This window comes from Oncorhynchus mykiss, chromosome 31 (genome assembly GCF_013265735.2).
Source record: "Oncorhynchus mykiss isolate Arlee chromosome 31, USDA_OmykA_1.1, whole genome shotgun sequence".
NCBI classification, from domain to species: Eukaryota; Metazoa; Chordata; class Actinopteri; order Salmoniformes; family Salmonidae; genus Oncorhynchus; species Oncorhynchus mykiss.
Window position 1 is genome coordinate 22067322 of NC_050571.1, and position 14135 is coordinate 22081456.

The 14135-nt window shown below is 38.5% G+C and overlaps 2 protein-coding genes across 6 annotated transcripts in view; both read right to left on the reverse strand.

The window, feature by feature from the left end:
* LOC110504785 (protein FAM13B) overlaps positions 1-7096 on the reverse strand; it is a 60938-nt gene extending 53842 nt beyond the window's left edge. For all 5 annotated transcript variants that reach the window (XM_036969783.1, XM_036969782.1, XM_036969784.1 and 2 more), the window contains exon 1: positions 5917-7096. The gene's annotated coding sequence lies outside the window, so the exon portion shown is untranslated. The remainder of the gene's footprint in view (positions 1-5916) is intronic.
* A 1706-nt stretch (positions 7097-8802) lies between these two features.
* On the reverse strand, positions 8803-12081 carry cxcl14 (chemokine (C-X-C motif) ligand 14). Its single transcript, NM_001281358.1, has 4 exons — positions 12015-12081; positions 10903-11008; positions 9287-9400; positions 8803-8818 (listed from the first exon to the last, which is right to left on the reverse strand). The coding sequence occupies exons 1-4, from the start codon at positions 12079-12081 to the stop codon at positions 8803-8805; spliced, it is 303 nt and encodes a 100-aa protein (NP_001268287.1).
* Positions 12082-14135: the final 2054 nt, after the last annotated feature.

The window sequence follows — 14135 nt, forward strand, 5'->3', positions numbered from 1 at the left end:
AGATTTTATAGCGGGCACAGCCAAATGCTTATTAGGCTATAGACTTAGTGGAATGTATGCAAGAAGAATTTAAGTTGTAAAAGCCAATTGTCTTATTTTTAAAATATTTTGTAATTACAGTTGAATTTTGATGACATACCTTAATGAACATTGTATGTACAGTTGAAGTCGGAAGTTTACATACACTTAGGTTGGAGTCATTAAAAAACTTATTTTTCAACCACTCCACATTTTTTTTGTTTACAAACTATAGTTTTTGCAAGTCGGTTAGGACATCTACTTTGTGCATGACAAGTCATTTTTCCAACAATTGTTTACAGACACATTTCACTGTATGACAATTCCAGTGGGTCAGAAGTTGACATACACTAAGTTGACTGTTCCTTTAAACAGCTTGGAAAATTCCAGAAAATGTCATGGCTTTAGAAGCTACTGATAGGCTAATTGACATCATTTGAGTCAATTGGAGGTGTACCTGTGGATGTATTTCAAGGCCTACCTTCAAACTCAGTGCCTCTTTGCTTGACATCATGGGAAAATCAAAAGAAATCAGCCAAGACTTCAGAAAAAAATTGTAGACCTCCACAAGTCTGGTTCATCCTTGGGAGTAATTTCCAAACGTCTGGAGGTACCACGTTCATCTGTACAAACAATAGTACGCAAGTATAAACACCATGGGACCACGCAGCAGTCATACTGCTCAGGAAGGAGACGTGTTCTGTCTCCTAGAGATGAACGTACTTTAGTGCGAAAAGTGCAAATCAACCCCAGAACAGCAGCAAAGGACCTTGTGAAGATGCTGGAGGAAACAGGTACAAAATGTATCTATATCCAAAGTAAAACAAGTCCTATATCGACATAACCTGAAAGGCCGCTCAGCAAGGAAGAAGCCACTGCTCCAAATCCGCCATAAAAAAAGCCAGACTACGGTTTGCAACTGCACATGGGGACGAAGATCGTACTTTTTGGAGAAATGTCCTCTGGTCTGATGAAACAAAAATAGAACTGTTTGGCCATAATGACCATCGTTATGTTCGGAGGAAAAAGGGGGAGGCTTGCAAGCCGAAGAACACCATCCCAACTGTGAAGTGCGAGGGTGGCAGCATCATGTTGTGGGGGTGCTTTGCTGCAGGAGGGACTGGTGCACTTCACAAAATAGATGGCATCATGAGGAATTATGTGGATATGTTGAAGCAACATCTCAAGATATCAGTCAGGAAGTTAGAGCTTGGTCACAAATGGGTCTTCCAAATGGACAATGACCCCAAGCATACTTCCAAAGTTGTGAAAAAATGGCTTAAGGAGAACAAAGTCAAGGTATTGGAGTGGCCCATCACAAAGCCCTGACCTCAATCCTATAGAAAATTTGTGGCAGAACTGAAAAAGCATGTGCGAGCAAGGAGGCCTACAAACCTAACTCAGTTACACCAGCTCTGTCAGGGGAAATGGGCCAAAATTCACCCAACTTATTGTGGGAAGCTTGTGGAAGGCTATCCGAAACGTTTGACCCAAGTTAAACAATTTAAAGGCAATGCTACCAAGTACTAATTGAGTGTATGTAAACTTCTGACCCACTGGGAATGTGATGAAAGAAATCAAAGCTGAAATAAATCACTCTACTATTACTCTGACATTTCACATTCTTAAAATTAAGTGGTGATCCTAACTGACCTAAGACAGGGAATTGTTACTAGGATTAAGTGTCAGGAATGGTTAAAAACGGAGTTTAAATGTATTTGGCTAAGGTGTATGTAAACTCCCGACTTCAACTGTAGGTTGTTATTTTTATGATAGCATGATGTAACTTTGTTTCCAGGTGTGAATGAATTCCCCTAACCTTATTCTTTCAATAAAGTTATTTTATTCTAGTTATATTACTTGTGTATGTCTTTCCTTATCAATGTAAGACTCAATTTTTAATATGTTTTGGTGCATGTGTTTAATATGCTAGCCAGATAACAGCGTGTCAGATCACAGAACATACCATAGTAGTACGTTCCACCAGTCACTAAAACATCTGTACCTCCTTCACAGTAAAAGGTAATACCATTCTGAATTCAGATTATCAATCTTTACAAAATAAGGATGACTCAATATGCTCTAAGAGTTTACATCTTCATTAGGCTGGGGTTCACAAACTTTTTGTGATAGCAAATTCATCAGGGACCCCTCGTGATCAGAACACAAGTCTACAAGGAGTTTTAGTATGACGTCTGCAGCGCATGGCTGGACGAACCAAGTCTCAGGCCAGGGAAAGGACATTTGAAAGGCCCGCCTCTTATCAGAGAAAAACTTTCAAGCTAAATTCCTGCAATTCTAAATATTTTGTCATGGGGCAGAGAGATTTTTCGTTGGTGCAGCTTTAAAGCTAATATCCTGCAATTCTACACATTTTGCCATGAGACAGAGAGAAAACTTTGCTGTTTTAAAGCTTTTATGTGCTTAAGTACATACGTTTTCAGTTGAAAGTCCTGTGCATACCAATATCCCTGTGAGCCTCCCAGGCCCTTGGTTCCCAGGGTTGAGAACAAACTGTAGATTCATAATATTACATTGTATTGTAAACTGAACAAAAAATATAAACACAACATATAAAGTGTTGGTCCCATGTTCCATGAGCTGAAATAAAAGATCCAAAATGTTCAATATGCTCAAAAATCTTAATTCTCTCAAATTGTGCACAAATTTGTTTACATCCCTGTTAAGTTAGCATTTCTCCTTTGCCAAGATAATCCATCCACCTGACAGGTGTGGCGTATCAAGAAGCTGATTAAACAGCATGATCATAACAAAACAAAAAGGCCACTAAAATGTGCAGATTTGTCACACAACACAATGTCACAGATGTCTCAAGTTGAGGGAGCATGCAATTGGTATGCTGACTGCAGGAATGTTCACCAGAGCTGTTGCCAGAAACTTGTTAATTTCTCTACCATAAGCCGACACCAAAGTTGTTTTAGAGAATTTGACAGTACGTCCAACCAGCCTCACAACCACAGACAATGTGTATGGTGTTGTGTGGGCGAGCGGTTTGCTGATGTCAACGTTGTGAACAGAGTGCCCCATGGTGGCGGTGGGGCTACGGGCAAGCATACAGCACATTCAGAAAAAAATTCAGAACCCTTGATGTTTTTCACATTTTGTTACGTTACTGCCTTATTCTAAAATGTATTTAATCCCTCTACACACAATACCACATAATGACAAAGCAAAAACAGGTTTAGAGAGATGTGTGTGTATATATATATATATATATATATATATATATATATATATACATACACACACACGTATTCAGACCCTTTACTCAGTACTTTGTTGAAGCACTTTTGGCAGCAATTAGTCTCGAGTCTTCTTGGGTATGACGCTACAAGCTTGGCAGACCTGTATTTGGGGAGTTTCTCCCATTCTTCTCTGCAGAGCCTCTCAAGGTCTGTCATGTTGGATGGGGAGCGTCGCTGCACAGCTATTTTCAGGTCTCTCCAGAGATGTTCGATCCGGTTCAAGTCCGGGCTCTGGCTGGGCCACTCAAGGACATTCAAAGACTTGTCCCAAAGCCACTTCTTTGTTGTCTTCGCTGTGTGCTTAGGGTCATTGTCCTGTTGGAAGATGAACCTTCGCCAGAGTCTGAGTTCCTGAGCACTCTGCATCAGGTTTTCATCAAGGATCTCTACGTACTTTGCGCCGTTCATCTTTCCCTCGATCCTGACTAGTCTCCCAGTCCCTGCCGCTGAGAAACATCAACACAGCATGATACGGCCATTACCACGCTTCACCGTAGGGAAGGTTTTCTCCAGGTGTGACGCTTGGCATTCAGGCCAAAGAGTTCCATCTTGGTTTCATCAGACCAAAGAATCTTGTTTCTCATGGTCAGAGTCCTTTAGGTACCTTTTGGCTAACTCCAAGTGGGCTATCCCTAGATCTGTGCCGACACAATCCTGTCTCTGAGCTCTAAGGACAATTCCTTTGACCTCATGGCTTGGTTTTTGCTCTGACATGCAGTCAACTGTGGGATGTTATATAGACAGGTGTGCGCCTTTCTAAATCCCATCCAATCAAGTGAATTTACCACAGGTGGACTCCAATCAAGATGTAGAAACATCAAGGATGATCAACGAAAACAGGATGCACCTGAGCTCAATTTTGAGTCTCATAGCAAATGGTCTGAATACTTATGTAGAGACGGTATCAATTTTTTATTTTTAATACATTTGCAAAAATTTATAAAACTCATTTTAGTTGTCATTATTGGATATTGTGTGTAGATTGACAAGTATTTTTTATTCATTTAATCAATTTTAGAATAAGGCTGTAACATAAAATGTTGAAAAAGTCAAGGGGTCTGAATACTTCCCGAATGCACTGTAAGTTAGACAATGAACGCAATTGCATTTTATTGATGGCAATTTCAATGCAAAGTGATACCATGACAAGATCCTGAGACCCATTGTTGTGCCATTCATCCACCGCCATGATAAGGATCCACCCCATGTCGCAAGGATCTGTACACAATTCCTGGAAGCTGAAAATGTCCCAGTTCTTACACGGCCTGTATGCTCAGACATGTCACCCGTTGAGCATGTTTGGGATCCTCTGGATTGAAGTGTATGACAGCGTCTTCCACTTAAATATTATCAATCACTTAAAAATCTACAGTATCAGCCATTTTCAGAAACACCCTTCAGTGTCTGTGTGCTGCGTGTGTGCCAGTGCCCAATGATATTTCAGCAGCAGGTATAAAATAATGACAGGCTAACTATATAGCCAATTTAAAATATAACTTAGAGCAGTTCTTGCTAGTTAACCATAGTTAAGCATTAATGGAGCCTTTCTACAAGCACTGAAACTTTGGAAATATTGGATTTCCCTATTAAATAGGAGCAATGTAATTGCGACAACGTAAAAAATATTCTAATAGACAAATAACTTTATATATATATATATATATATATATATATATATATATATACATGCCTAGTTAGATACCTTGCTCTGAAGTAGCCTACCTTATTTGATCCCTGATTTATTAATCTAATAAAAGACAAAAGTATTTGGTTGTAAAGTTGCCTGCACAACCAGGAGCTCCCCAGATGGAGGGTTGACCACATGTTGACAACCTGTAATTAACGGTACAGTTCTACTTTGTGGGGGGTTAAGTGCCTTGATCAAGGGCACAACGGCAGGTCTACATGGGATCAGACACAGCAGCCTTCCAGTGTCAATTATCTTAACTTTTTCTATGTAGGCTATAATAAGTCATGACAATGGGGTCAAAATTCATAGAGAAGTCATGGAAAATGTGTATAAACCCTTAACAGTGAATAATCAGAGGTCTCTAAAGCATAATGTAATTTGTGAATTTCGGTGAACATAGTCTAATGGACGGACTTGGAAAGATGAAAGCTCCTGCACTGTCATCATTTGAAAGGGCCGCTTCTCATCTTTCAAAACATGTATCATGTTTTCATATATGGTTTGACACCAGCAAAGTATGTTCATTAATGTACGCAGAGGTCATGGTCTCAGTAAATGCAGGAATTCCAAAACTCTCCTAGCGATGATGCAACAATGCCAATATGGCGATTTACAGTTAGCTGGTGTTCTAAAGCCAAACGTTAGTGTTTCAATTCCCCTTTAAGTTAGCAAGCTAACTAGCAAACGCTGCTTTTCCAAGCTTGCCAACGTTTGCTAGCTAGCATACAATTATTGGCAATGGTTTAAATGAAAACAATGAACATCTTTAGCAAGACGTTTTGCCAAATGCATAACCATCACACAGCCTGTGAATGTGTCTACAGAACAATGCAATTATTTAGTCAAACAAACAGCAAAAAATACATGTACACATAATTAGGAAATGTAAGCTAGCATGCTAACGATGTTAGCTAAACTGGCTTGCAAATGTTGTGCACCTACCAGGTCAAATCCAACAGGAACGGAGAGCAAAAACCATCAATTCTCGTTTTGAGTCTTTAATTAACGTCTTAACGGACGACAAATTTGATCAAAATGAAACAGATATTAGCAAACAAACAATGTCGAAAACACAGCTAGCTATTTGAAAACAATTCGGTTCCTGTTTGTTAAAATTCAGATGCCGTTCGCAGCTCACACCCACAAGAAATGAAGCTGCCAAATGTTATCCCCGCCTCTCCCATCGAACAGGTTTGTATTCATAAGGCACCAAACGATTTTGTTTTACTTAAACAGGAAGGGACTACATGAACTTGTCCAATAATAACAGCTTGTTTTCGTTTTATAGTGCACATTTTATTTTACGTTTTTCTACGTTGTGCTCTAATGAATATTACCCAGATGCACCACCAGACAACCAAATTGAAAACTTCCTCATTCATCCACATCGCATCTCACATCAGTAGCAGCAGGCAAACACCACCATCTGAATGTCAGATACACTAACAGCATTGCAGCCGACTCAAATGCAGAATATATAATATCTAGCTATATTTTGTCATTACACATTTTGAAGAGACAGTCACAGTTTAGACAATCTGAATGTTTACCAGGTGTTTTTCAGGTAAATGTACATACAGTAATGCTGCCTACAAAAATAATTGACCATATTAATAAATATGCAAGTGTCAAATTGTCTATACATACAATTGCACTCGTTCACATATAATTTTTAACAAATTAAATTATATGGCCTGAAAATAATAATTACAACATATAACTAGCTACTGCTTGAAAATGCACTGGTCACGGCGGGCTAAAAGGTTTTACTTTTCAGACTGTCCCAACCTGAATATATTCGATCAATAGATTCGACATGATTACAAACCAAAGATTACTTTATTTGATACAGACTGTTTATCTTGGATTTGAAATGTAATAATTTGGTACTGTCCACAATGATCAGATAGAAAGAGTTATTGCGCCATCTACTGGGGAAAATACGAGATAGTTTTTGCTGTTGTTGCCCTGCTCAATAAAACAACAACCATAATCTCAATGCGTTCTTCATCAGTGTCCCTACCAGATTTAAATCGCAAACTTGTTCCATTGTTTGTTTATTATTTGAGATTGGTAGCCACACAATTCAATTTTCGAAAACAGTGTTTGTGATGCAGACATCTCTGCATTTCTATAAAGGCAAATGCAAAGTTGCAGTGCGATATAATCGCGTGTGCTGTCTGTGTGTTGGGTCCTGTCTGAGATACACTGAAAATAAGGAAAGACTAATTGTTTCTAATCTGTGTAGTGTCTTTGTTGCTCTGCCAGAGAGTTGGCTCAGTGACCAGTTCATTAAGTACTACAGCACCATCTAGCGATAACAAATGGACTGATGTTTTGATTTTTAGACTACGTGAACGCTCATAGATGTGTGGAGTGAAAATACAACGTTGATTTAGCAACTAACATACAATATCAAGGAAACAATAAAAGGGATGTTTTAGACAGTGCTTTTGAAATGTTTTATATAGCTGTGCTTGTTGACATACACTCCTTAGAATGTTTTTAATGTGTGCTTGGTGGGTCAGTCCAAACAGATACTCCAAAATTCTCTTACCGAACGAACATTTAAATAGCAAAACAACAAAAACTCAATAATACAATACATTACACTAGAAAGTCTGAGATGAATTCATTCTCACTAACATAGGCTATTGGTCTATTTACAAAATGTTTATTGATATATGTATACCTTCTTTGAAGAAAATGTATATTGAGCATTCTGTTTTGGTGAAATAAAAATGTAACCGTCATTGTAACAATGTATATCAATGGCTTACAAAATAACCACACCTTCCTGAAGGTTATCATTCAGAAAGGTATTGGATAATATCACGAAAATGCTTTACAATTTCATGATTCAATGTCTTGATTCTTATGATGTACAATTAGATATATCTTGATAAGATTACTTTTCCATAGGTAATGATGAAGAGTTTATTCTACAATGGAACATATTGACATTGTAGACATCCAGTCTTTGTAAAATACAGCAGAAGAACACTGAAGACATCAGGAAAATGATACAAAATACGACAAATGGACAATTTATTATACAATAGCTGTTTACAATAGTTCCTACCAGGTACAGAAAATATATGTCTTACAAGATCTAAATTAACAGGCTGACTTTACATACCCCTCATAATAACCTACAACTGATTTATTGCATAATGGAAAGGGAATGGCACCAAGGACATCTAAAATGACATTGACCTAGTCATCTGAATGTGTTTCTTTCTCTTCTACACTATTCTCTTTGAATGGACTCAAATGTACAAAATGAATGATATACATAGAGTTGTTTTTAAATAATTATCTTCATCACATTCGCTAGACACGTATACAGTGTGCTATGTTTGACACTTCTGGAGTGCACAGCAAGATACAGCAGGATTACTCCCAGTTGGTACAATAACAAGAACCCTATGTTCCTTTCCTCTTACAAGACATCCACATACTGTAGTCACCAGAATAAACAAATGGTTCAAGGGCGTACAAAACATCTCCTATTCGAAAGAAAAACACATTGGGCCAGATTAATGAAGGACCTCTTTCACAGCATTTCCTCCTGTATCATCTTTCACAGCCTTGAACGTTGGCATTGGAGAAATATGACCATTATTACAGTTGAAATGACTTAAGTGAGTAACAATAATTAGCCTGATGGCCAACTTAAACGGCACCAGAAAACTAGACATCACTGCTTGATAAATGTCACTCCAAGACCAAGTACTGATTTCTGGGAGATAATGTCTTGTTCTTCACAAAAACAGTCTTAATGTTTTTTTTCTCTCACTCGTTCCCTTTGTGTACATAATCTATATGTTAAGCTTCATACACCCTACAAAGGAGACAATAAAAAAGTGTTAAATACAGCCAAATATCATACAAAATTAGATAGCTATATAGATTCCTATAACCAAACTTTCAATAGCACTATAATACACTATAGTTCGTATTATGAACAATAGGTGCCAGTTCTGTTCCTATAAAGCAGTGTGTAACATAACCATCTGTAAAATGCTAAATGTGTTTCAACTGCAGTACAGATGTAGGATCTTCATTTGAGCCAGTTTGCTACAGCAGGAAAATGATCCTGCAGCAACAGGAAATGTGAATTATTATGTAGATTATAATTAATGATGAAAACTTCAGAAGCCTTATTAAATCTCAAATACACTACAAGTTTTACATTTCCTGCCTTGCAGTAAAGTTCTCCTGGAACAGGGTGATTAAAATAAGATCTTATATCTGTATGCAACAGCAGTACTCTTACAACTTTAGTTCATGGAGTGGGATGACCTCTCACCTATGCTTATCCTTCCAGATCCGGAACCACTTGACCAGGTTTTTGGTGCTTTGCAGTTTGGGGTGCAGACAGTACTCCTGCCCCTTGAAGCGTGACACATTCTCCATGGTGACACTGACAAACAAAGAAGCGAGGAAAAGTGTAAGAGAAAATAGCTAATCCACCTTACTGCTTTAGAATCATAAGCGATGTTGGTTAATGTTAGCTGCAAAGTAATTATAACAACACAAGCAATGTGGTAAGAATACTGCAATAACTTTAATACATTCTATCTCTGACATCTTAAATGTAAACACTCATGGAGGGGTTCTATGAACAGGCTTTAGAAACAGCACTGGGTGGGCAGGCCTATACATTATCTCTGAGCATGGCCAGATGAACCCATTGACATTCAGAGCAGCAGTTAGAGATACTAGTCTGTCTTTATGGCATATTTCGGCCGGTCATGACATGTGCTGTGTGTTGTGCCCAGAGCTATGCAGGGGCTTCTCAAATCAATCTCTTATTAGTGTGTCTGCTTCTTAGTGAAGGATTCACCTGCCCAGCCAAAAGAGGTCTTGGTTAAATTGGAGTTGGAAGCGCTGCTGTGACAGTTTGGGTGCCCCACCCCCCCAGAATGTTAAATTCTGAGATGTGACCCAATGCCAGCCAACAAAGGAGAGAAGGCGTACTCTTTCTGGAGCCTGCTGAGTCTCAATTTACACTGAGGTCAGTGGCCCCACCATCTTATGCAAGCAGGCCTGCTTTAACTGGTTGGCATTAATCTGCCTGAAAATGAAGTTTATCACATTGACCCCAGGACAGTAGTAAATAAAGCAGTAAATAGCAGTTTAATAGTCCAAGGGCCAACACAACTCTTTGTTGGACGGACTCTATAGTCTTAAGATCATATTGAGAGCAATGTACTGTACTCCATAACAGCAGGATAAAACACCATTTGTTTTCAAGGTATTTCTATGCTGTTGATGGGAACACATTTCTGTGTGATACCTCAAGTGAACAGCAGATGGCGAAAGAGTATGTGACCTTTTACAAAAGTAAGGTCTGCTTCCACCGAAAATGACTCAAATGTAAGATCAGTGTCTATTTGACAATGGGGTCTGATGCATGCAGTAGTATAGGGCAATACAATTCCCTTTGGAACCCTCAAAAAGAGGTAAACAGTCACTCTTATCTGGAGAGAGAAAGTCCCTATTGGATGCCAAAGCCACTCACACCGACAACAGTAGCTGTCTGTGCTGTGGTCCAGTTGAGCAAGCAATGCTTAAAAAGTAATAGATCAAATGATAGGGAATAATAGGCGACTGGATGGTGCATGTGGACAAAGACCATCATTTACTGTCTAATTTAAGGTAATACGTTTTGTCAAGAATGTATAGATTGGGGAGTTATCAGATTCCATTCCAGAGCAATATATTTATAGGTCAATCAGCTGCTTTGATACAGTAGGAGATTAGAACATCAGAGTGACTATTTAGACAAGACACTGCATTTGGCAAACAAACAGAATAGCACACAATGACATCTCTGAAACAAACAGAACATCGGATTGACAATGGCAATGCAGAAAGAGAGAGAGAGCAAGAGAGAGATACATGATTCAAAGAAAGACTCACAATATCATCTTCTCTTGGCAGAAAGGATGTTTGGGTTTAATCTCCAGCTTTTGCACATCCTTGTAGCGAATCTTTGGCCCTTTTCTTGTGCACCTGCACTTGTAGGCTGTGAAGAAAACAGATGTATTTTATAAAAGCTTTCAAATAAACACTTTGGTCTGAACGTTTTCAGCCATCTGTAGACTAGCTCTCTGGTATGATTTCCTGACTTCACACAGATTGCCAGGTGCAGCATAGGCCTAGTACTCACTAAACCTGTATGGAATAAAACAAACAGAACGATTTAAGAGGGCTCAGTAACGGCAGTGTAAAACAGAAAAACGTAATTATTATCTCCACTGTAAATCAAGGCGCGCTGTTTCCCGCGCAAGCATGTGGCCAGGCTCGTGCTCACTATGGAACTTGTGACCCACATCTTCAAGGCGACCTCATCAACCATCTCCAATTCCTCAATGCATTACAATTCTCATCATCAACCACGATAACTGACCAAGACTAATCAGAAAAAACGATTGCAGTCAGAGTGCAGTACACTGTAGTATAACTTCAGTATGCTACAAATACTTGTCCAAAATATGAGGTAATTTTGCAGTGTAACTACAGTTACAGTGCAGTATAACTGCAGTTCAACTGCGTACACTGCAGTTATTCTTCAATTACTGCATCCAAAATACAACAGTTGAGTGCAGTTACTGCACTTTTACTGCAGTTTCAAAACTGTAATATGTTTTGTTAGGTGAAGACCAGCACCGGCTAACCACCATGAATTGGATAAATGTAAAACTATGAAGAATACATTTGATACAAAGTAACCTGGCTACAGACTGTGGGTGAGTGGTGAACATAACAAACGAACAAAGCCAAAATTTTACAAAACAACCCAAGAAGTACAACACAGTAATATCTCAATGGTTATAAACAACAATAGCCTACTGTTGCCAAAAGTGAGCAAGCAGATTTGGAGATGGTAAATTAATGGCAATGGTAAAACATTACAGGTGCAATTTGGCTGCCAAACCAACCAATTGTTTTTAAAAACTCATTACCATCAGTTTAACATGTAAAATGCTTAAAACACGTTTTTCATTACTCAAATAGTAATAGATAATTACCTTCAGCTTGTAGGGAATATAAAGCAATAATTAACAAAAGCAACGCTGCTGTTGTACAACGATGCATCTTGTCTGCTGATGATGAACCTCAGATTCGGACCTCCCGACTGGTTTCGCTTGGTAAAAATCACTCAAACAACACTTTCCTTGTATTCGCTCCTTAACTTTAGAGATGACAGGAGGAACAGTATTTGATCTCTATTCTTCCGAATACTCTCGAGTTTTGACGAACTCCTTAGTAGCTCGGGACGAGCGCTCAGATCAGATGAAATGTAATCCGCATTTGACGGCACTCGCGTTTCTTGCCTTTTATCCCCCCTACATGTTGTTGAGCAGCAGCTTTTAAAAACCAGCTCTGTCCCATCTCATTAATATGCACAGCCAGCCAACGAATCAAACACTTGAAAAAGACAAGTGGAATACATAAAAGAGAGTGGAATAGTTATGACAAAACACTAAAGAAGGAGAGGAAAATGGAAAGTTTAGAATTAGATTAGCCTACTAATTATATATTTGATTTAAGTTATTATGCTGATTTTCAAAGTTGCCTGGGACAGCTAGAGCAACTTTCCACAAACTATTCTAACAGTGTAGGATCATTTGTGCATGGCCCACACTGCCTCTCCATTCCAAATATTTATTTTCAGGCTGATTGAATCTACTGACACATGTTTCTAAGGCAAACATGTCTTATAATCACAGTAGTGGTGAAATAGTACTTTGGTGCCTTCTCAAGACTTTTCCAGCAATTTAGAGACATCAAAGACGTTCCAAAGGGATTATCCTGTTTAAATTCCTGAGAAAGATTGAAACACTGACACATCTGGAAGTAATTAGATGATCATTGATAGAGGGACATACAGTATAATTGCAATTGATGAGAAAACATTTGTACTCAATTAATTGTCCCCATTCCTTGATCATATACCATAGAACAACAGAGGGCTATTTTATTTGAAAATGTATCAAAACCAAATAAAAGTTCAAAATAGCAATTTATAGTCAGCCAACTGAAGTCATGCTTATTATAACATCCTATTGAAAAGTGATTGACTGTAGACGTGTTGGCATATTGTGTCTTCGTCATAATAAAACCCTTATTTGGAACATTTGTGGATCAACAATGTTAATAGGGGTACATGGGAATACATGTACCCATTGTTTCTTTGCAGATTACCATGCAGAGTTGTTCCTTGTAAAAGATAGCCCTGAGAAAAACCTTTTGACCCTCCCATTTGCGCTACAATCATTTGGTGAACAGAAAGCCTTCATCAGAATATACCCTTCTTTTCCTGGCTTGGATTTTCAGCCAATCCTCTTATCCCATCTGTCATCACTCACTCATACCAGCCTCCATGAAATGTCTCTTTCTGCAGCCTCTCAGAAGCTGTGTGGAAAATGAAAAGTGAGCTAATTAAATTTGAAGCTAAGCATAAGTAATTCTTTGCAATCCAACTGTAACATTGGCCCTGTTTGACTTGAAGCTATTCACAACGAGAAGAGATTGATGAAGCTGGATTCCAGTCAATTGGATCAGTGCAAATCAATTATAGTTTATGTTTGTTGACCTGGTTTATACATACCCACAGAAGGCAGTGATACCTTCTTCATCCATTCAGGATTTTGAGAGAAAATTAGGACCTAGTTTGGTTGGTTGGTTGTTATGCAGTTCAAACATTGGAAACTTTTAATGCTATCCAAAAAGTGTAAAATTAAATAACAAAGTTTAACATTCAGCAGATCATCAGTTGAGCACTTTAGTTCATTTAACCTGAAGTATTTATATTTAAAAAATAGCTGTGCTTACGTTTATGGGTTAGACAACGTGCACAACTGTTTATGAAATTATAAACTCCCCATCTCTTAGGAGCACACCTGTATTGTGTCTGTGTGCTTTTAGTTCCCTTGACAATGGTCTATCACAGAACTACTTCACAGCCCAAAGTAAACTTTATCCCTAAGTCAAACATTGTATTCTATTCTTTGTCTTCCACTGGATGCGATAATGTCACTGATGGAGGGGCCCTGTCAGAGTTGGTGGAAATGCAGCCTTTTTTCTGCCAAAAGATGGTCTTGCTATGAAACCCAAACAGATCAGCTAAGCTACGTTTCAACTCTCTG

Bases quoted from the DNA above. Each gene is read 5' to 3' on its own strand.
- cxcl14 (NM_001281358.1), bottom strand. From the start codon at position 12,081: ATGCATCGTTGTACAACAGCAGCGTTGCTTTTGTTAATTATTGCTTTA. The intron at 11,009-12,014 runs GTAATTATCTAT...TTTTCTTCACAG, and splicing joins ATATTCCCTACAAGCTGAAG to CCTACAAGTGCAGGTGCACA. The intron at 9,401-10,902 runs GTGAGTCTTTCT...TTTGTTTGTCAG, and splicing joins TGCCAAGAGAAGATGATATT to TGTCACCATGGAGAATGTGT.